The 22144-nt window shown below is 40.6% G+C and overlaps 1 protein-coding gene across 1 annotated transcript; it reads left to right on the forward strand.

Annotated features, from left to right (window-relative positions):
• The first annotated feature begins 1155 nt into the window (after positions 1-1155).
• LOC133909956 (cysteine-rich receptor-like protein kinase 10) lies at positions 1156-20530 on the forward strand. Its single transcript, XM_062352482.1, has 7 exons — positions 1156-2049; positions 16941-17042; positions 17694-17854; positions 18772-18979; positions 19081-19324; positions 19834-19987; positions 20099-20530. Exons 1-7 carry the CDS (start codon positions 1203-1205, stop codon positions 20408-20410), a joined length of 2028 nt encoding a protein of 675 aa, XP_062208466.1. The 5' UTR covers positions 1156-1202; the 3' UTR covers positions 20411-20530.
• Positions 20531-22144: the final 1614 nt, after the last annotated feature.

Consider the following 22144-nt stretch of genomic DNA (forward strand, 5'->3'; position numbering starts at 1 on the left):
CCCATGGATGCTGACTTATAACTCTAGACCAGTTTAACAAATTTAAAAGGCACGCGTCACATACTATGTTTTCTCTGACAAGTGTGCTCATATTTAAAGCAACAAATAAGAAGAACGAAGAATAACAAAACAAATCAATTATTTTCTACCCGTACCACGTCCAAGGTTGTATAGTAGTCATCCAGAGCGGTGAGGCCAACTCGAACGGAGCCGGTTTTTCTCTCCCACATCACTGTGTTGACGAATCATGCTGTACTTTGCCGATCGCTGCCTCCCGCAATCCACTCCAACAGAGTCCGTATCGTGCCAACAGTGATACGGACAGGAGGCTTCCGATGGTATTTTTGCAGATGAATACCGGAGGCTGTAACACTGTTCAGAGAGTATGCACGTGGATCTGGGAGAATGAGAGTAATGAAAGATAGGAAATAGGGTAGCTGTTGGAGATGAAAAAAATAAAGAATATTATAATAGTATTAAGGGATACTATAATAGTATTATAGGAGATAAACTCTTAGAGATGGTCTAATTTTAAGTTCTAAACATTGAGCTGCTCACCTGTTTCCCGTCCACAACGCTGCCATGGGCTTCGCGTTAGTCCTATTAATTCTTGGTTCCAAATAAGCAACGAGGATATGTATGCTACTGCTCGTGTACTAGCTAGCTAATAGTATGGAGCACTGTAAACGTCCTCTCTACACCTTTCCGGGAGGGAAAAAACCGGACGGCTAGTCTAAATACATGATACATGATCGCTTACATGTATGGTGCGTGTGCGCTGACGTGTTAGTATGCTAGGAGTAGACATGGACTTGGCACAAGGAATGAACTTGGAGAATCACAGCTGATTAGCCAGCTTACGAACCTGCTCGCAGAGCATACTTACCTAGCTAGGGATCTTACAGCAGAAGTCTGAACTCGTCTCCGATAGATTTGTCTGTTATACTGATGGTCTGTCGTCTATGCTAGAAGAAATGGTCCATCGACGGAGACATGAAATTCTTCACATAAAACAGTTTAGAATCAACTAGTGGGTATTACTTAAATCGATCAGTTCTTCTTCCCACCGGGCACGCCACCTACAAACATAATCAACCAGCGAAATGCAAAAGCAAGAGGCTAATTAAGAGCCATATATACGTATATAATCATAGAGCAGTAGCACCTTGTGAAAACTTGAAACTAAGCTCCGGGCTCTAAAAATGCTCTTCACCCCCATGCAGCCCCTCCTCCTGGTCGTCCTCACGGCCGTGGTCCTTCCATCGACGGCGGTAGCACATGGATGCGACAACCACGAGAACATGACGACGAGGGTGAACCCGCTATACTACGACTGCTGTGCGCAAACTCGCCAGTACAAGGTCGGCGACAGCTACTACGGCAACCTCACCAGTCTTGCCGACAGCCTCTTGAAGAGTGTCAGCGCTCCGGGCACCTACTTCGCCTCCAACAATGTTGGCTCGGTGTACGGCTTCGTGCTTTGCCGCGGGGACTACACCGGCGCCGCCTGCGCCGACAGTCTCAACCAGACCATCAAGGACGCTATCACCAACCGCTTCATCTGCCCGTTCTACAAGGACGTCACCATCTACTACGACCAGCTCATGTTCAGCTTCTCCGGCGACGAGTTCCTCTATAACGACCATTCCAACAGGCCGGCATGGGTCGCGTCGAACATGAACTACGTGAACGGTACCGGCGGTGCTGGCGCGCGTTACGGCGAATGCGTCCAGGACCTGATCAACCAGACTGCCCAGCTCGCGTGGAACTCTAAACTGTACGCGACGGGGGAGTCGTGGTTCGGAGAAGAGGGGGTGAGTATCGTGTACGGGCTGGTGCAGTGTAGGCCTGACCCCAAGAACGACCAGAAGGATCTTTGCCGGAAATGCCTCGCCGACCTCGTCTCGAGGATACCGGGTAAGTTTACCACTTCCAGCGGTGATCACCGTGTCGGCGGGAGGATTCTTGGCGTGTGGTGTAACCTGCGGTTCGAGAAAGAGCTCTTCTTCGAGGAGACCAAGGAGACGCTCAAGCTCAACATGCCTAAACGTGCGTACGTATCATTAATCCTATTCCAGGTTTAGATTTATAGTATTTATGCACTTATCTTGATTTTATTTACAAAAATATCATGTTTTTTGAAAGCATGCAAATTCCACCGTCACCATTATGCAAAACTTGCTAACGTATATACTTAAAGACGTGTATAAATACTATAAATTTATACAGTAGACAGACTACCACATGCATCTCTGCTCTCTATGTGCTGGAAATTCACCACTTCATTCCCCGGAGACGTCATATTTAGAGGGGTCTGTGTCCACCGCACATGTGTCTGTTATTTCCTCCGGCCTCTATCTGCTGAACATTCACCGCTTCATTAAGTAGCACACCTTCTCCATCACCACCATCTTCTGCTCCCACCTCTTTTATTTTCGTTTTCTTATTCCTTTCAATTTATTAACTGTAATCTACATTTTTTCCTTTCATATAATATATATGCTTGCAACAATTTAAAAGATTTATATCAGCAATTTGCAAAACCAAATCAATTGAAAGACATCATGTAACTTTTTTTTTGGCTTATGCAATAGAAGACCAATGCTATAATTTTGAAAGACTAAATCAATAATTTTTGCAAGACATATGCAGCATATGAAAGCAAACATATATAATAATTCTAAAGACCATGCAATATTTTTTTTAAATACATATGCAACCGTTTGTGAGACCCAATGAAACAATTTGCATAAAAAGGAGAGAAAGAATGAACATGTATCATCCTAGAGGAGAGGATCTATAGAATTTATTTCCCCAACCATACCCATCCACCTAGGCCCACGACTCTGCCGCCCCGTAGCAGTGACGTCCCACCCTAAAGCCCCATGCAACTCCGTTCTACTTGAAGGGTGCCAGCCCCTCCGGGCCTAGCAGATATCTGCCGGCTTGGTTGCTGCCTCCTAACGTAGGCCGGTCTTCCTTCCTTCGGATGGCCAAAGGTAAGGGAATCATGATCAATTCACAGCGCCACTCATCGCCTCGCCACTCATCCCAGCGGTTGGGACCAGTGGATTCACGGATGACGCATGCCGTGTAGCACACTGTCCAGACCGCCCTACCGCCGCATTCGGCTCTGGCGCCGCGCCGCAACGCCTCTGTTTTGGTGTGCACCGGCCTCAGCGTCCTGCACTAGATGGTGAGGGCTGGCAGTAGGTCGTCTCGAGGAAGCGCCGTTGACAAAACGCCTCGACTGCGCGGTCCCACCACACGGATAACACCGTCAAGTTGCCACATCTGTCGCCGTCACCTACCACCGGCCGCTGAAACACCACCCCCTCCTCACTGGTCACCGTCACCGTCTGCCAGCCAGTTCGAGGTCGCCTCTTCAACTTCGCCTACAGTGTGGTCGGCGAGTTCACACTCCACTGCCAAGTCATACGAGGCTCCTTCCATCTGAGCAACGGCGTAACCAGAATCACCTTCCTCCTATGTCCACTGCTACATAAACATTTGTACACACGGTTCAGAATCTCCGTACAGGATATTTTTTAACCATATGTAGCAAAATAGTTTGTACAAATAATTTATACAGAAAAGTCTAGATTAGAACTATCTAGACAATTGTATAATCACAGATGGCTACCGTATGAAACTATATGTACTAATTGAATAGTCCAAACGACTCTAGTCTAGATACATCTGGACTATTTGATCAGTACATATGGTTCTATACTGGAGCCGTCTATGATTATAGAATAATCCAGACAGCTCTAGTCTGGATCCATCTGGACTATTCGATTAGTATAGACGGTTACATACTAGAAACGTCTGTGATTATATAATAGTCCAGGCAGCTCCAGTCTGGAGCCATCTGTGATATGAGATTAATACAGATGATTGTAGTCTGGAGCCATATGTAGAATCATTATGCAATACTAAATTTACACAACTATATGCAAACAACAGATCAAACAGATTCATCAAACAATCCAACACATACATAAGTCATACACAGATTAAACATCTTTATTCAAGAGTTCATACACAAATCAAATATCACATGCATGTTTCAATGTCACAACTGGTCCCTAACATATTCACAAGTTAAATAGATGGCATACAAGTCCATAAAATATCTAACGTACTTAAGGATAACTGAAGGGATCGGCGACGTCCTAAGAAAAGGGGGTGAATTAGGACACTTAGAACTATTTCAGTTATAAAACTACACAAGATAAACCTATATCAATTTCTATCTAGATGTGCTCTAGGTTATATAGTGTGTCTACTCTATTGATCAAAATACTTACAACCTATCTAAGAAGGTAAATTGCAAGAATGTAAATACGGAAACATAAATAAGTTAGAGAGAGCAAACTCGACACAAGAATTTTTTTCCGTGAAATCGATGGTATGAATGTCATCCCTAGTCTACGTTGGAGCTCCATCAAGAATATGCTCCCGGTCGACACCCGATCACGGCTCTTGAGCCACCAAGTCACAAAAGACAAGGCCTCCACCCGGATGAGCCATCAAGCCACCAAAGGCAAGGTCTCACCACTAGCCTCTATTCCTGTTCCTTACCACTATGATCACTTCAGAGCTTCAGCCACCAAGGGAAGGATCTCCGTGTCCCCGCAAAATCTTCTCGTTGCCGCTCCACACCAAGTCAGAGGGTCAAAAGCTTATCGGCGAGTCACCAAGACTCCAAGGTACATGCGTACCACTCGGTACAAGGTTGGATCACTCCTTGATCCACTCTCTAAGCAGCAATCATCTAGCAACACTCTCTCTAGACCTTTAAGCACTAATCACTCACTAATCTTGTGCTTAATCGCCTTGAACAATCACATTAAGCACTTTGGTGGCTTACATGTCTTCTCAGGTTTATATGAACTTCTTTGGACTTCAGTAGCATGCCACACCTTCAAATGACTGAGTGGAGGGTTATTTATAGCCTCAAACCCGCGCACTAGCTATTAACCCAACGGCTCAGAAAAATTGTTAACACCGGATAATCTGGTGAGAACAATTGTACTAACACCGGATCATTCGGTGAGTACTCTCGCACAAATTAGTCGTTGAAACCCCACTCAAGCCTCTATGAACACCGGACACACCGATGTATACTTCATCTCTATCACCGGACTATCCAGTGAGTATATACTTAGCATCTGAACCAACTGCATCCTCTCTGTGTAAATTGCTCTGGTGTAAACATTCGGTGCACATCACTTCATCACCGGACTATCCGGTGAGTTGACTTTAGCCAACCGAGCCAATGCAACCATCTTTGGAAATAATACTCCGGTGTGCACAGCCTTCATCACCAGACCATCCGATGCGTTAAACTTTATTCTGCCTCTTTGCACTGTTCATTATCCGGTGTGTGCAACACATTCATCACCGGACCATCCGGTGCTTTGATCTTTAACTTCAATGGCTGCAACCTTCCTTGGACAAAATTCTCTAGTGTGTATCTTCTCTGATCACTGGATGTTCCGATGAGTTCTTCAGGCCTCTCTTCCCTTTGTCAAATATGCTCCAGTGAGTTCAACACCCAGAGCACTGGACTATCCGGTGAGGCAAATCTTCCTGAAACTTCTCTAATTCAGTCTAACTTTGTTTCGACTGTGATGGCTTCTTCATGTATTGCATCCATGAGACATATAACATATATTCTTGACAAACATGTTAGTCACATTGACTATGTTGTCATTAATCACTAAAATCACAATCATGACCTAATAGGACCATTTTCGCTACAATCTTCCCATTTTTGATAGTTGATGACAACATAACCAAAGAAAATGGCAAATAATAAATAATACCAAATATAAAAATCATAAGTGAGCACAAAGTCTTACCACATTGCTTGGATGCATTTTCTTACCACTTAGTCCCTCTTTGTTGTGGCTCTCCCTTTCTCCATTGCTACTATCTCCCTTGAATGACTTATGCAAGAGCTTCTCTTTTGTCAATCTAGGTGCCTAGCATCTTTTTTTCTCCCCTTTGTCAACTTTGGTATTCCTAGATGTCTTACTTGTTGCTACAATCTTCTCGTATTGTTCATCTTTCTTTCATCTTACTTTGGTCATCAAACTTCTCTCCCTTTGTCAACAATCTTCCAAAAAGAGCTATAAACACATGTTAAACTAAAGAAAAAAATATTAGAGTATATGGGAGAGAGCTTAAAAAATCATTATCCAATACAAGGATAATAATTGTATATACATCATTGTAAATGAATGATACCAATTGTAGGCTATGAAAGCATATGGATCATAATTTATGAAACTCATATAATATAGTCTAAACTCCCCTTATATGTATATATACATATGATGAGAAAGAAATATATGCACAACTAGATAATATGTTAAGATAGGAAGTTTAAGCTATATTATGCATGAAGGTGGCTTAAATAAATACAAGATTTGACAATGATACCAATTGAAGTATTTAAGCATTGCATACCTTCGGGGACATGTTGATTGCTCTATGAGACTATAAAAGATGTCATTAGAAATACATGTTAGTTTCAAAATCACAACATATAGGATATACTCCCCCTAAATGTGTGCATACAAGTGTTGAATACTTGTGGGATATATATGGAGTTATTATTGATAACAATGGGGATTTATCCTATAGATTGAATCATGGCATATGAAAGATACCAATTGTAAAAACTAGTGCCAAGAAAAGAATCTACAACTAATAAACCATGTAGGTTGCTTATGGGTTAGAGATAAACACAAGCAGTCTATCATATGAAAATCTACACTAGGCATTGCGATAAATTGAAATAAGCATATGCAATCCTAGATGAGCTAAATAAGTTAGAAGCAAGAAACAAAATGCATGAACATAAGTCTAGCTACCATTTACCCCTTTTTCTTTGGATGGAGATTTGGGTATATGATGATCATGATTTTCATCAAAAAGCCCAAACTTGTATACTTGACTTTGTTGCTTTAACCTTCACTTTATCTTGTGAGCCAAGTCTCAAAATCCCCATAGCCACTTCGGGCTTCAAGTCTTCTTTGGAACCCAAACTGATTGGGGCCACTTCATGTTAGTAATGACTTTCTTGGACACACAAATGGGTTGGTTCCACCTTCAATCCGTTCTCCAAATCATGTGTGCAACCACCTTGTCATTGTCATTCTTCTTGAGCTTGTAGTGGTTGCTCTTGATCTTGATCTTGTAGTTGGGCTTGGTGTAGAGGTTGGAGGTCTTGTTGGAGAGGTTCGCTATCTTCTTCTTCTCCTTGATCTCCTTCTTCACTTATTTGCATTGGAAGTACTTGTGGCCTTCTTAATGGTATTTAAAGTATGTCACGATGGACCCCTCTGCAAGCTTCTTCACCATGAAAGTACGGTTATCTTGAGGAGGATGGATATGTCCTTTGCCCTTTAAACTCATCGAGTCCTTCTTGAGCTTCTCTACTTCTTGCTTAAGCTCATCATTCTCTTGTGCAATAAGTTTGTTAGATGATTCTACAAAAATATTCTCAATGCATTTCTCATTTCAAAGGGGTGAGCATGATATATCAATTAAATCATCACAAGAAGTAGAAGCATCTACCTTAGGGTTAAAATTAAATAGAGAGGTAGATTATTTCAAAAGGACTTTAGTTTGAGATTCAATACACTTAAATTTATCCTTAAGCTCATCATGCTCCTTGTTTAACAAATTGAATTTGCTTAATAATTGTTCATAATTAGAAACAAAGGTACCATGAATATCATTAAGTGCATTGAATTTCTTAAGCTCTTTTGATTGTTTCATAAGGGCCCTTTGTTTCTCATTGATCAAATGAAGGAGTTCATCATAAGAGGAAGAATTCTCATCGGATTCATCATCACTTACATCGCTATCCATACCTTTGGCCATAAGGCACTTATGGCGATGACGACTTGTATGATGACGACCTTGAAAAAGAGCTTTTCTTGGAGGGGAGCATGGTGAATCTTTCATCACTTGAGCTTGACTCTTCATCGTCGCTCACCCATCTTCCTATGCTTACGAATGCCTTAACTCTTCCCCTTGTCTCTCTCTTGTTCTTGGTCTTTTTCTTCTCCTTCTTGATATGATCAATTGTGTTGACCAAGTATTCAATGGAGATATGATGATCAACCTTGGCATTGATCCTCTTCATATTCTTCTCTAACTTTAAGAAGAGCTTAGTCATCTCAGGATCAATTTCTTCATTATTTGATGTGTTTTGATCATCATCTTCATAGCTCTCTTCATCTTGATCACCATCATCTTTGCTTGAGCTTGACTTTTGCTCTTGTCTCCTCATCCTTGCCTTCATGTGTTGGTATTGAGCTTGCTTTCTTGTGAGAGTAAGATTCTTGGTGTCGGATGAGGAAGAAGCTTCCACCCCCATGTTCATTGTCATCTCATGGGCGGTAATCTTGCCGAGCATTTGACTTGGAGTCATCTTCTTGATGTCATTGTTGTCGTAGATGATGGAGACTATCAACTTGTACTTCAGAAGAAGAGCTTGAAGTATTCTTCTCACCACTTGATCATCTTCAATTAGAGTCAAATCTAAACCATTGATCTCATTAACAAGAATATTCAAATGAGAATACATATCATTAGTGTTTTCATGGGGTAGTTGCTTGATGCCATTAAGCTTGGTAACAAGCATATGATATTTCTTATTATGCACATCATTTCTGCCTTCATGTATTTCAATGAGACTAAATAAAATATTATGTGCATTGGTGAGAGAATAAACACGATTAAATGCATCAACACATATAGATGATAAAAGGATAATCTTAGCCAATGCATCTAATTGCCTCTCCTTATTGGCGATACGAGGTTTCATCCCATCCTCGGTGACTCTCCAAACATCCAACCCTCGAGCTTGCAAATAACAAGTCATTAGAATTTTTTAACGTGGAAAATTTGTGTCATCGAAAAGTAGAGCACTATAGGAATCCATCTTAACCCCAAACGTCACAACTCATTAGGTGGTGAAGCCTAACCGATCACAATGAGACTAAAGCTCAAATTTCACTTGAATTGGCAAAACCTTGTGAAAGGTGTGAAGCTCTAACACAAATTGTAGAGCTAGATGTGAGCCCTAGCTCTGATACCAATTGAAGGGATCGGTCACATCCTAAGAGGGGGTGAATTAGGACATTTAAAATTATTTCAGCTTCAAAAACTACACAAGATAAACCTATATCAATTTCTATTTAGATGTGCTCTAGGTTTATCTAGTGTATCTACTCTACTGATCAAAGCACTTGTAACATATCTAAGAAAATAAATTATAAGAATGTAAATGCAGAAACGTAAATATGGTAGAGAGAGTAAACTCAACAAAAAGATTTTTTCCGTAGAATCGATGGCATGAATGCCATCCCTAATCCACATTAGAGCTCCATCAAGGATATGTTCTCGGTCAGCACCCGGTCACAACTCCTGAGCCACAAGGTTACAAAGACAAGGTCTCCACCCGGATAAGCTACCAAGCTACTAAGGCAAGGTCTCACCACTAGCCTCTCCTCCGGTTCTTTGCCACCATGATCACTTCGGAGCTTGAGCCACCAGGGCAAGGGTCTTCGCGTCCCCGCACAATCTTCTCCTCGCCGCTCCACACCAAGTCGGAGGGTCAACAAGCTTGCCGACGAGTCACCAAGACTCCAAGGTGCCGGCGTACCACTTGGTACAAGGTTGGATCACTCCTTGATCCACTCTCTAGACAGCAATCACCTAGCAACACTCTCTCTAGGCTTTTAAGCACTAATTACTCACTAATCTTGTGCTTAATTGCCTTGAACAATCACATTAAGCACTTTGGTGGCTTAGATGTCTTCTCAGGTTTACATGAACTTTTCTGGACTCCAGCAACATGTCACACCTTCAAATGACTGAGTAGAGGGGTATTTATAGTCTCAAACCCGCGCATTAGCCGTTAACCCAACGGCTCAGAAAAGTTGTCAACCCAACAGCTCAGCCAATCGAGCCATTTGGAAATAATACTTTGGTATGCACAGCCTTCATCACCGGACCATTCGATGCGTTAAACTTTGTTCTGTCTCTTTGCACTATTCATTATCTAATGTGTGCAACACATTGATCACCAGACCATACGGTGCTTTGATCTTCAACTTCAATGGTTGCAACCTTCTCTGGACAAAAAGCTACAGTGTGTATCTTCTCTGATCACTAGACCTTCTGGTGAGTTCTTCAAGCCTTTCTCTGCTTTGTCAAATATGCTCTGGTGAGTTCAACACCCAGAGCACCAGACCATCTGGTGAGGCAAATCTTCCTAGAACTTCTCCAATTCAGTCCAACTTTGTCTCGACTACGGTGGCTTTTTCATGTATTGCATCCATGAGACCTACTAACGTATATTCTTGATAAACATGTTAGTCACATTGACCATGTTGTCATTAATCACCAAAATTACAATCATGGCCTAATAGGGCCATTTTTGCTACAACAACATAGAATAACAATTGTTTATCCACTCAGTTTACTCAGTTGTTTCAGGAGTTGCAAGCATTGAAGCAAAAATAAGTAACCAAAATAAAACATATAAGATAACCAAACTAAGCAAAAATAGAGAAATGATTTAGTGCAGCCTTTAAGAAGGCAAATCTTTACGTGCAAGATATTTTTATGGCATAAAGTTGTTGCGATCACAAAATTTGTCATTCTCCTTTTAAGATCTCAGTAAGTATGAAATGGATGAGTAATCTTTGAACACTCGTGAATGCATCAACGTTGAGCATATTTGTAGAAAATTTATATGTCTGTACAAGAAAATTAAAATAGTTTTGCACAATGAAAACACAACAATGAAAATACATTTTATATACTACAATGACACTAACTTGCGGATATGTTCGTGGACTAGAACCAACTATTTCCATCATATATTTGGCAACATAGTATCCACAGAGGTTATTGCCCTACAGCTGCTTATGGAACTGTAGAAATTTATGTGCAAGATAAATTTAGATCTATGGAATGCATATTACAACGGTATATTTCTGTAGTGTGATGGAGGATTTATTATTGGAAACTTATGCTAGTGGTTCACCCTGGATTTTTCAATCTCGTACAAGGCCACTCTTTGAAACATACTTCGCGAACACCCTTCTCAGCAATTCTATCAAACTTTGATACCTATCTTGGTCGTACTCCCTTGAGTCGAAGTATATGCAATGTTGATTCTGTGGAAAGATACAAACTAGCATCCAATGGTCACTATAGTTATACGATAGAAGAATGAGGTCGTTCATTCCACAGAGCATGGGCATGGCTCTCACGATGTAATCCTCAACCTCCATTGGATTGTTAATGATCATTACGCCGCAAATGACCTGTGGGTCGAGGAATCCGATTTTTGGATTCTCCCTCCTGACTTCTTGAATCATACGTCTACACATAAGAGCAATGTTAATGAAAGAGCATATCAATGAGTTAGGCAGCACAGTAAGCATAGACCATGATTAAAAACACTTACAGGATCCAGCATCTCACTAGGCTAACGTCGAGGGAGTTACAATAGTAGAGGAGGAATAAATCGTCGAAGCCAACCACGAAGGTTGCACTTAATTTGTTGGAGGAAATGTTTCCACTGGTACTTGACACTAAATCAAGGAGAAGGTGTTTCTCCTCATTGCACATCCTCATGTAAATTGCATGCAGAGTTGTACTTGTCCAGCCCATGCTCTCTAATTCTTTCTATGTCACCAATGGCTGGCCTTCCGTATAGGTGTGTGAAAGGGGTACTTCTTCTGCCTCATTGGCCGACTATTTCCTAGTTTTACGCTTTCTAAGAGGTCTTGTTTTGGTGGACTGTTGGCTATATTTATTGGACAATTGTTGCTCATGTGGTGTAGAAGAAGATTTGACAATTGGCGCGCCATGACGAAAGAGAAGTTGTTGTCATTGCGTACTGGAGATGACGGTCGTCAAGGCTGTGGAGGCAATGGAGGGGCAACCAGGGATGCGAACTTCTTTGGCCATTGGATGATGGAGTGGACAGAGTCCCCGAGTGTCGTCATGCTGTCCTCTAGGGGAATAGGAGGCAGAAGGATGTGCAATTTTCATATACTATGTCCACTGATACCCTAGCATAACAGGCTGTAGAGGAATTATGTGAATCATCTGTTCTCTACCGCATGGGAATGCTAAGCCCGTGCCAACCTCAATGATGGGATCAGAGCCAACAATGGTGGGTAGTAGGAGCTTGCACTTTGTGGTCTCCTCTATGTCGTCAATAGGGAATCTGTCACTAAGGATCTCTTGTGGCTTGCCGTCGATAGGGGGTTCATCAAGAGATTCGCTGGTAAGGAAGTCTTCTGGATGGAGGATTTTATCGGGATTGCCAAGTTGCGCAGATGCACAGCTACTCCGGTACCGAGCTTGTGGAGATTATAGTGTTGTGGTTGCACCCTACTACCTGATAGCCCGTACTCGCAATTTGACTCGTTGTTCCATCTTTTCTACCATCTTTTGTTACATTCTTTCTTCGAGCTCAACGTAGATCTCCATTCTCATCCGTTCACGCTCATATTCCCAAAAGGATTCATTCTGTCCATGCTTATCACAAACCTTATATTCCTCGGTTCCATACCGTAGCAGAGCATGTCAATATTTCTCCACTGTGGAGAATTGAGGGGGTGTCTTAGCTTTCCATCTTGCTTATGGCCTTCTGAGCGCTAACACAGTAATTTGGTCGCTTCTGGATTCACAAACAAAGCTTTGGACATGGAATTATAGATGGATAACACACCACATTAGCAGGAATTCCTTTCTTCACCTCGTCGTAATTCAATTGACTATTACACTTGTATCAAGATGATTTGCATACTGAATATGAATGCAAGTCTGATAGGTCTTTACGATAGAGGATATAGTCATTCAGACATGCATGTATTCTTTCTACCTCCAACCAAAATTAACAAAGAACCTTCTTTGCTTCGTATGTGTTTGTGGGAAACTCGTTTCCATCCGGAAGTATGTCCGATATGAGGCCTAATAGAACTTTGAAACTTGTGTCTGACCATCCATAGCTTCCTTTCCATTTAAGTAGTTCAAGCATAGATGACAGCTTTGTGTATTCCAGCTTGCAACTAGAGAACAACGGTTTCTCCAAGTCCTCGATCAAGGACAAGAATTTATTAAACTCTCTCTGAGTACTTAAGTTCATATCTGTATCGCAGAACATTGGTCCAACATATCATCCTCGTATGCACCACCATAATAATCAACTTCTGCAGCACCACAATCATCGACGTCTACACCACCACAATCATTAACTGCATCAACTTCTACATCATCTTCCACTATTTTGTTGACTTCAGGTTCTTCAATGATACCAATGTCTTCAAGTAATACATTCTATTCTTCACCATGTTTGGTCCAACACGTGTAATTAGGATTAAAGACCCTAATAATCAAGTGCATTTGGATATGTAGGATTGTGTTTTGCTTGAGAAAAGATCTTTCATTTCTACAATCACAACAAGGACAAAATATAAATTCAACACCTTTCTTCGAACGATCTTCCTCGGCAACTATCAGAAAAGTCGTCACACCATCAAAGTACCCTTGGTTCGTACACGAACCTTGCATTCAACTATGATTCATCTGAAAATGTATGGAGTAAATTAATGTTAAATTAACCAAATATAAGAGAGCAACCTAGCTACCTTTTCATCAAATAAATAGAGGTACCATGCATGCATGCATGCATTAACCTTAGAAATGAGAATTAATTCAAAAATAATGAATGATTATCATTATATTAATACATGTATACATTAATCATACAAATGAGAAATTAAAGCCAACCATTTATAATAAAATTCATGTAACAAAAAACCTTAATTTATCTAAAAAATAATATTAAAGCTACCTATTTATAGAAATACAAAATTAAATCTAGATCTATATTTTGAGCATCATATAAACCTAGAACAATTAATTCTAGAACATCATAAAAAAAAATCTAGATCTACATCTAGATCTAGATATAGTTGATCTCTCAACCAAATTGAAATACAAATCTAGATCATCGTATCATCCAATACCTAGAACAATTCTATATCTGGATCATGAACAAAAACTAGATCTATCTAGATCTCCAAGCCAAATCTAGATCATCTAAATGAAATTAGAATATAATGCTCACCTTTGAGTAACAAATGCTAATGAATCTTCAAGTTTCCACCAAAATCTAACAATATTTTAGTCAAAATCGTCGACCTCTTCCTCAAACAGCTGTTTATAGTACAAAAAGGAGCTCCACTATTCTATTTCAGACAAGCTTTAGCAGCAGGAGATGATAGTAAAGATGGTTCCAAACTAGAGCCATCTGTATTATTGGCATTTTTACAGAGGGCTCCAACTATCAGGTGTTTGTATTAATAGTACAGATGACAGATGGTTGGAACCATTTGTGCTACCATGAGCTGTCTGTAACAAAGTATATCCCCTGTCCCATGTCATTTTTCCAGGCAGATCTAGTTTAGAGCCGTCTGTAAAAATCTCTATATTCACATGCAACGGAAGCAACTTAGCAAGACAGAACTGGAGCTTTTCACAGAAACATGCACATGCACATTCACAACTAAACAACAGAACAAACTTAGCAAATTACCAGATCTAGCATTTAACAAACTTTGGATTGACGAAGTTAGCAAATTAAACATTCACTGTTCAACCCTAGCTAGCTAACTAAACATTCATTGTACAACCAAAATTAGCAAATTAAACATTTAGATCATTTCTGCACATGCGCAAAAGAACAACTATGGATCGCATGCAAAAGAACAACTCCGGATCGCCACAAAAGAAGCCGCTACGCCTCCCCGTCTTAATCATCGAAGTCATCATGGCCGCCATCATCGCTTGACTCCTCACTATCCACGTCACCATCATGCTCCTCCTCGCTGTGATCATCTCCGTCACTGCCACTATCCTCCTCCTCATCCTCTGTCTCCTCCTATGAGCTCATGCACCTTCTCTTCAGCTTCGAATCAATGAAGTGCCCCTAGTCCAAGTCGGTGGAGGACCGGGACCACTAGATCTAGAGGACTGCTACTCATTGGAAGACTCCAGCGCCGGAGCTACACTATCGTCAGATGAAAGTGCGGTGGTTGGGGGAGTGAGCGGAGACGATGGAGGTGAGGGGCTCCGGGAGAGTGGCTGGAGATGGTGGTGGAGTGGGAGTTGCCATGTCGGCAATGGGCCAGTGGTGGAGATAGGGTGAGGTACGTGTGGGTGGGTGTGTACGGGAGTGAAGAGGACGTACGGACGAGTGGGCATGGGGTGGAAGATGTAGGGGAATAAGGCTTATGAAGGAATTGAAGGGTTGCATGAGAACTTAAGGGTCACCCTATTAATAAATACAGTTCAAAATATGAGCCGCCTGTTCTAAGGCAATATTACCGATGTCACATATGTTGAGCTGTTTGTATTAATAGTAGAGACGGTTTCTTTTTGGAGCTATCTGTACTACTGGTTTTTAGTACAGACAACTCGTATATAGAGCTGTTTGTATTAATAGCATATACGATTCTCATTTACAACCGTCTTTAATAAAGCATCCCACCACGTTAGGGCTCCTCCTCATTTTCTCATAAGAGTCTAGTTTGGAACCATATGTGGTAATCTTTTCACATACAGCTTTAGAGAACCGTCTGTACAAGGACGTCCTAATAAATCATTTCGGTAATAATGGTCTCCTCACCCCGCTGTCATCACCTCCATGTGCCACATCTTTGCGCCGTCTAGCTATGAAGATATGCATTGTGCCACGTTCGGATGAGCTGATCCTAGCAGAGGTTACTCTATCGTGTGCCTTGGTCGCGGTGGTGGGGGCATGAGACCCGTCCTTTCTGTCTCACAAGTCCGGCCACTGCAAGAAGAGTTCTTCATGGTTGCGACGCCTTCACTGACCACCACCACGGACCAGAGGACTTCCTCATCCTGTTCTGAGATGCCACAGAGATGGAGCGGGTTCTCTCGACTTCGTTTCCAACTGTGGTGATTGTCCGGGTGATCTTCAAGCCATGGTGGTGTGAGTGGTAGGCAAGTTTGGAGCCAATGCTCTTCCGTGTGCTTGTCGAGCTCCGCGGAATCTAGTTGCATGCCTAACATCTATCCACAGCGGTCACAATCCTCAGTACCTCATGCTTCAATCTCCAGCCAACAGCTAATATGGTCTCAAAAGAAAATTAACCTTGTGGAATGATATTTGGAGAGAGATAAAATTTCTAATTCTGGAATTTTTTTCACTGATGTGCGAGACCATAGGGCAGATGACTAGAACTTTGAATTTCAGCTGTTAGAAGCACCTAGAAGGATGAACTCATCCTTACAAAATTAACGGTATGATGGTTCTTTTAAGGCAGGGGACAACATCTTCTTTTTCGAGGCGTGGGTACAACTTTGTATTTCAACCATTAGATCTCCCAGATAAATGTTTAATAGATAATAGATCAATTAATATAATTTCTAAGTGATAAAGCTAAGTAATTTTCTTTATATTAATAAAAAATTAATGTTTGATTGCATACATTTTGGATGGCATCTTTTTCAGACTGGAGGTAGTAATACCTAAAAGCTGTTTAATTCTTTCTCTTTTCTATTCCATAAACTCCCCATTAGTAATACTTTTTTCACTTTAGCACATATAACTCTCAGATTTGTATATTCACACCCCATAAGCGCAAAAAAAAAACATTCCATTTATTTTTTCTACTGCATTTTTGTTCGGTTTCCCAAAGGAATCATGTCTGTCACAATTTGCATATATATTAGTAGAGAATTTTTCCTGGTCCTATTTCCTTTGGAACTTAAATCTTACTTCGTGAGGTTAATCACATACCATATGAATAAATACATATTCCTAACTTAATCTAACTAATTTGTCTTTTTATCATGTGCAGGTCACCTTACCAAAAGTGAGAAAGCTTTGATCGTCGTTGCAACATTTCTCTCTTTCGTAATTCTCATATTCCTACTCCGATGGATCATAGAAAGAAAAAGAGGTATGCATGTGGTCACCAGCAGCAAAATATCAAAAGAAAAGCAGTAAAATATTCTTTAAGAAAAATGCATGTTTCTTAAAATAAACGCCTTGTGCGGCAGCAAAACATATCCAATAAAGATGCTAGATGATCCTAAAGTTTACCATTTTTTGCGGGTAAAGTTTACCATTTTAGGGATGGCAAAAAATTGATGGGACTCAATATTGCGTCAGAAAATTATGAAGTAATACTGTTGTACTTATGTGAAGTTTCACGCAAGTAGACTACACTGACACCAACCTCTGGGCACTAGATAGCCACTTTTCAAATTTCTAAGCTTCATAGGTGTAAGTATGAAACCAATAGCTTATGGGAATATTAGGCTAATGATTATTAGTTTGGTCCTCTGCACGCTATAGTATGTTATGTATAAAGCTTGGTTTTTCAATATATACTGGTGTTCCATCTGTGCAAATAGCCTTCTCTAATTTGTAGTCAAGTCCTGCTACTGGGTATAATATATAGTGGCCTTATCTTAATTACTTTATATGGATTGTGTGTGTTTTAATATCTACAAGTTATTATTTTTTTTCATAAATGAGCAATGATGGTTCCTCCTATTGTTGTTATTTCCGCACTCCTTTTCTAAAGTCACTTACACTACAAAACTAGAATCAAATATACAAAAGGAGCTAGAGGAATGGACGAGGTTACTGACCGTGGAGATCGGCTCAATATTTTCACACTTTACTCTATCTGAGATAAGAAATGCCACTGATAATTTCTCAGAAGCAAAGAAACTTGGCGAAGGAGCTTTTGGTCCTGTTTACCGGGTAAGTTAATTATAACAGTATACCCAATTATGTGGGACATTATTAACATTATTTTATGATGAATAACATGAGGAAAAGTAATAAACTGTTATATTAGTTGTGATAAAGAGAAAAAAATTGGATACTGCAAAGACATAACAGAAGTAAAAGCACATAACTTGAAAATAGGTGACACAGTTTAAAGAAGCTCGCGGTTGCATGAGAAGACTTATTTTTTGTCCCATTGGATTAGGTCTGAAATTTGAGTTTGGTAAAGGGGCTTTCTTAAATGGGCTAGCTATTGTAAGCTGCTCATAATTCTAATTAAAGAGAAAAAGAAAGGCAGTATCTACTCATTGTCCCTGACTGAACACATATGAAAATGTTCTCGAAAATGTTACATTTTTTTCCGCACCAAAGATTCTAGTCATTTTCGTGGGGTAGGGTCTTTGAAAAGAATTAATCTCTATTACAGCCGTATTCATGATTTGCCACTTCATTCATTAGCGCTTTAGATATGCAACTCGATATATCTCACTGACATGTAGGTCAAGAGGCTAAATAGTAAGTAGGATAATAACTCCTAAATTTTCCTCTTTCATGCATGCATTGCATATATTCCAATTGTTCATCCCATTTTGTTTGTACAAAAGTGCTAAAAGGCCTAACCATGCGTATTTCTGTGCCTCTCCATTCCGACCAAGCAAACTCTTCCCCAAGAAATCTCCAAAAGGCCCGTTCTACTGATAACAAACGCTTATCCTTATCTTTACTTGATATATAGTTATATTACTAAAATTGTTGTGCTGTAGATCGCACTCATCAAACTTTCATAATAACGGTTGGAGCAGTGATGTTGCCCTCATCATTGAACTAATAAACACGAAGAACAGTACGCTCAGTCAACTGCTTACACACACGAGTACCTTTTTCTACAGGGTCAATTAACTTGTGGAGTTGCAGCAATCAAAAGATTAGGGGCATATTCATGGCAAGGTTTCGAAGAGTTCAGAAATGAAATTAGACTTATAGCAAAACTTCAACATTTAAATCTTGTCAAGCTGATTGGTTGCTGCATGCAACATGATGAAAAGATACTTGTCTATGAGTACATGCCAAACAGGAGCTTGGACGATGTTTTCAAAGGTATGTTCACCAAAAGAAACTCACACCCCACCCCCCATCAATCTGTAAATTAAACAGCTTAGATATGACCATTCATAAATTTAACTGGATTATACTTGCAGATGTTGCAAAGTGGGCATCACTGACATGGCCTATACGTCAAAATATCATTGACGGCATTGCTCAAGGACTTCTTTACATTCAAAATTATGCGCAACCAGAAACATGCATTGTACACAGAGACTTGAAACCAAGTAACATTCTATTGGATGGTCAAATGAACGCAAAGATTTCTGATTTTGGGATAGCTAGGATGTCTAGCTCAAGTACGACAGAATCACAGGCTATTATACCAATGGGAACACCGTAAGGGTTGACAACTCATATATCTATGTATCTATGTTATGTATTGGCATGGTACAGAGTTTTGATAATATAGAGATGCATCATAGACAAGTGAACATAGATAACATACGATTTCTAAGGTTTCAGGGATGGATATATGTAGCATACACCGCACGATGCATTTTATCTTGCCTAGTTTATCCATTATCATCAGCAAGAGAAAACATTTTTTATGCCACCTGGAAAATATCTATTGGTTTTATCAGTGGCAACTAGGATTACCAAAATTGCTTCGTGCTTGTTAAATGTTATTTGCATAATACCAAACAAGTTAAAGGGAATATAGTGCACAAATGATGAGGGATCAAGAGGTGATTTAGGGGACATAGTGGACAAAAAAAGGGCTACTGGGAAGTAACAAGTAGGCTTCGCAGTTGGTAGCTGGAGCTCCAGAAGTTGATTTTAATTATTTGCCTGTTACTTTTTTTTCAACTATATGAATTAAGTGTTTATTTATTTTTCTTTCCCAGTGGTTACATGGCGCCTGAGTGTTTTTCTGCGAACAGCATCTCAGTGAAGTCTGACGTTTTTAGCTTCGGGGTCTTGGTTTTGGAGATAATAAGCGGAAGGAAGGTTGCAACTAGTTTCCGTCGATACAAAAGATCGGAAAATCTGATTGCTTACGTGAGTAATCTGTTGTACTTAAGAAAATACTAAAAATTATTTTCTTGAATACCCTGTACCACATGTCATCTACTAGATCGTATGGCAAATAGGTTACTCTTTTTGGAACAGGCTTGGCGACTGTGGGAAGACAAAAATTGCAAGCAGCTTATCGACAACTCTCTAAGCGTTGAGGAACATAACCAAGAGGCAGAAATAATAAGGTGCATTCAGATTGCGCTCCTATGCGTTCAGGCTAACCCAGAGGACCGGCCGGACATGAAGGATGTTGTTAGGATGCTCAACAAGGACACCCAGCTGGACAATCCTAAGCAACCTTCTTATTTCCATGGACCAATCGTGGGAGTCGAAGTGGCAACAACAATCAACCGTACCCGCATTCAGACTCAGTACTATACAGCCATACATGCCCATCTGGTTTAATAAATAATATCTGTACAATAAATAGCGACTTTTTCTCTTCAGGTCATAAGATGCGTGTTTACGTTGTACTAAAACTTCTTTATGTTTTGTTCTTTATGTCACTTGAAAGTTAAACAACCCGCATGCACTATGCAACTTTGAAGGCCGTTATTTAGAACAGGCTTGTATGCAATGGTTCGTAACTACTGCTTGGGTTTTCATCCCTAACAGAAAGATAGATACTAATTTATTGCTAGGTGGATCTCTAACTGGAGCATTCAAAAGCCCAGGAATTCCTAATCAGAGCAACTAAGACCTGATTATCCATTCATAAGCAGGATTCTACAACTGTTTTGGATGCAATGTCTATGCGGTGACTAGTTGAATTGCTTGATGCGAAAATTAGAGAACGTCCTCTGGACATATGTAATGAGAAACCAAATTGAGATGTGTCTTAATTTATTTTGTGTGATGAGTAATTAAAGTTTGTGTTGTTTTTGTTGGTTAGCAAATGTATGGTTATATACTGCAATATTGATCTTGTCTAACCAAAGTTGAAAAGAATTGTAGTTTGTATCGTTGTCTCGGTGTAGGAAGCTTACACTCATCAGATAGTTCAGTGTGAGGGTTTTTGACCTCATCGGATAGTCTGGTGTGTGGTAGATGTGAGCACTGGATCTTTTCAACGTAGAGACAGAAAAAATTCATTTACCAGAAGGTCCGATGTGGGTGAGAGTGAGCACCGGACTAATTTTTCAAGAGAATGGTACAAATGTAAAAGTCTGGTACGGTAGCCTCACCGGATGGTCCGGTTTGTGCACGGGTGATCACCAAAGGCTTCACCAGACAAAGATTTTCAGAGAGGTTGAAAAACTAAGTTTTAGTGATGATGTACTCATCAGATGATACGATGATAGGTGTGTGAACACCGGAGAGTATCACTGGAGCTTTTCAGTTCTAAGGCAAATGTTGAGATGTTCATAGGATTGTTCGGTGTTGGGATTTTGTGATCACCGGACTAATTTTTCCAGAGAGTAATGCAAACCGGGTTCTAGTGGAGTTGTACTCACCGGATGGTCCGGTGTTGCACTGGTGTGAACGCTGGACCATCCAATGCTCACATTTTTGTTATGTCTGGTCTTTTTCAACTTGATTTCAATTTGGACTAACATGTGATGATGTTATATGTTTCTGGAGATGCATGTTTGTTGGTCTTTTGGTGTGCAGGTGATGGATGCAACTTGGGGGTTGACGGCAGGTGATCGGGGCTAAACGGAGTGCTTGGTATCCGATGATCAAGGAGGCTAGGTGGAGTCAAGAATGATCCTAGCGGTACACGTGGAGGTTAACCAAGGCAAGAGATGAAGGTTGATGAAGGCAGCGTGTTGACAAAGTCAAGCGAAGGGGATACCGGTGCAAGTGACAAGGCGACTCGAGGAATCGGGAGCGGAGAGACTTGCCGATAGTCAAGATTGTAAGACGGAGGACATGCGTCAACATCATAAGACTTGCTTGAGGTCAAAGCAAGTAGCTGTGAGTCACACCTTAAGAAGCGTGCGAGTCGGTTTCCCGATTTGGCCATAAAACCTCGGACAGATGGAGTGCACGTGGCATCATCGCGAAGCTTGCATCGAGATAAAGCTAAGTCATGAAGGCGCCACAGTCGTCCATGGATGGAGAAGAAATTAGACCAAAATACCCCCGGTGGTAGATAGGAATATACTACAAGAGAGGAGTATTTTGGGAATAGCCAAG

Source organism: Phragmites australis, chromosome 2 (genome assembly GCF_958298935.1).
Source record: "Phragmites australis chromosome 2, lpPhrAust1.1, whole genome shotgun sequence".
NCBI classification, from domain to species: domain Eukaryota; kingdom Viridiplantae; phylum Streptophyta; class Magnoliopsida; order Poales; family Poaceae; genus Phragmites; species Phragmites australis.

Excerpts from the sequence above, each read along its gene's own strand:
- LOC133909956 (XM_062352482.1), top strand. The coding sequence starts at position 1,203 with ATGCTCTTCACCCCCATGCAGCCCCTCCTCCTGGTCGTCCTCACGGCC. Across the intron at positions 2,050-16,940 it reads CAAGCTCAACATGCCTAAAC|GTCACCTTACCAAAAGTGAG; the intron begins GTGCGTACGTAT and ends TATCATGTGCAG. Across the intron at positions 17,043-17,693 it reads GATCATAGAAAGAAAAAGAG|AATCAAATATACAAAAGGAG; the intron begins GTATGCATGTGG and ends CTACAAAACTAG.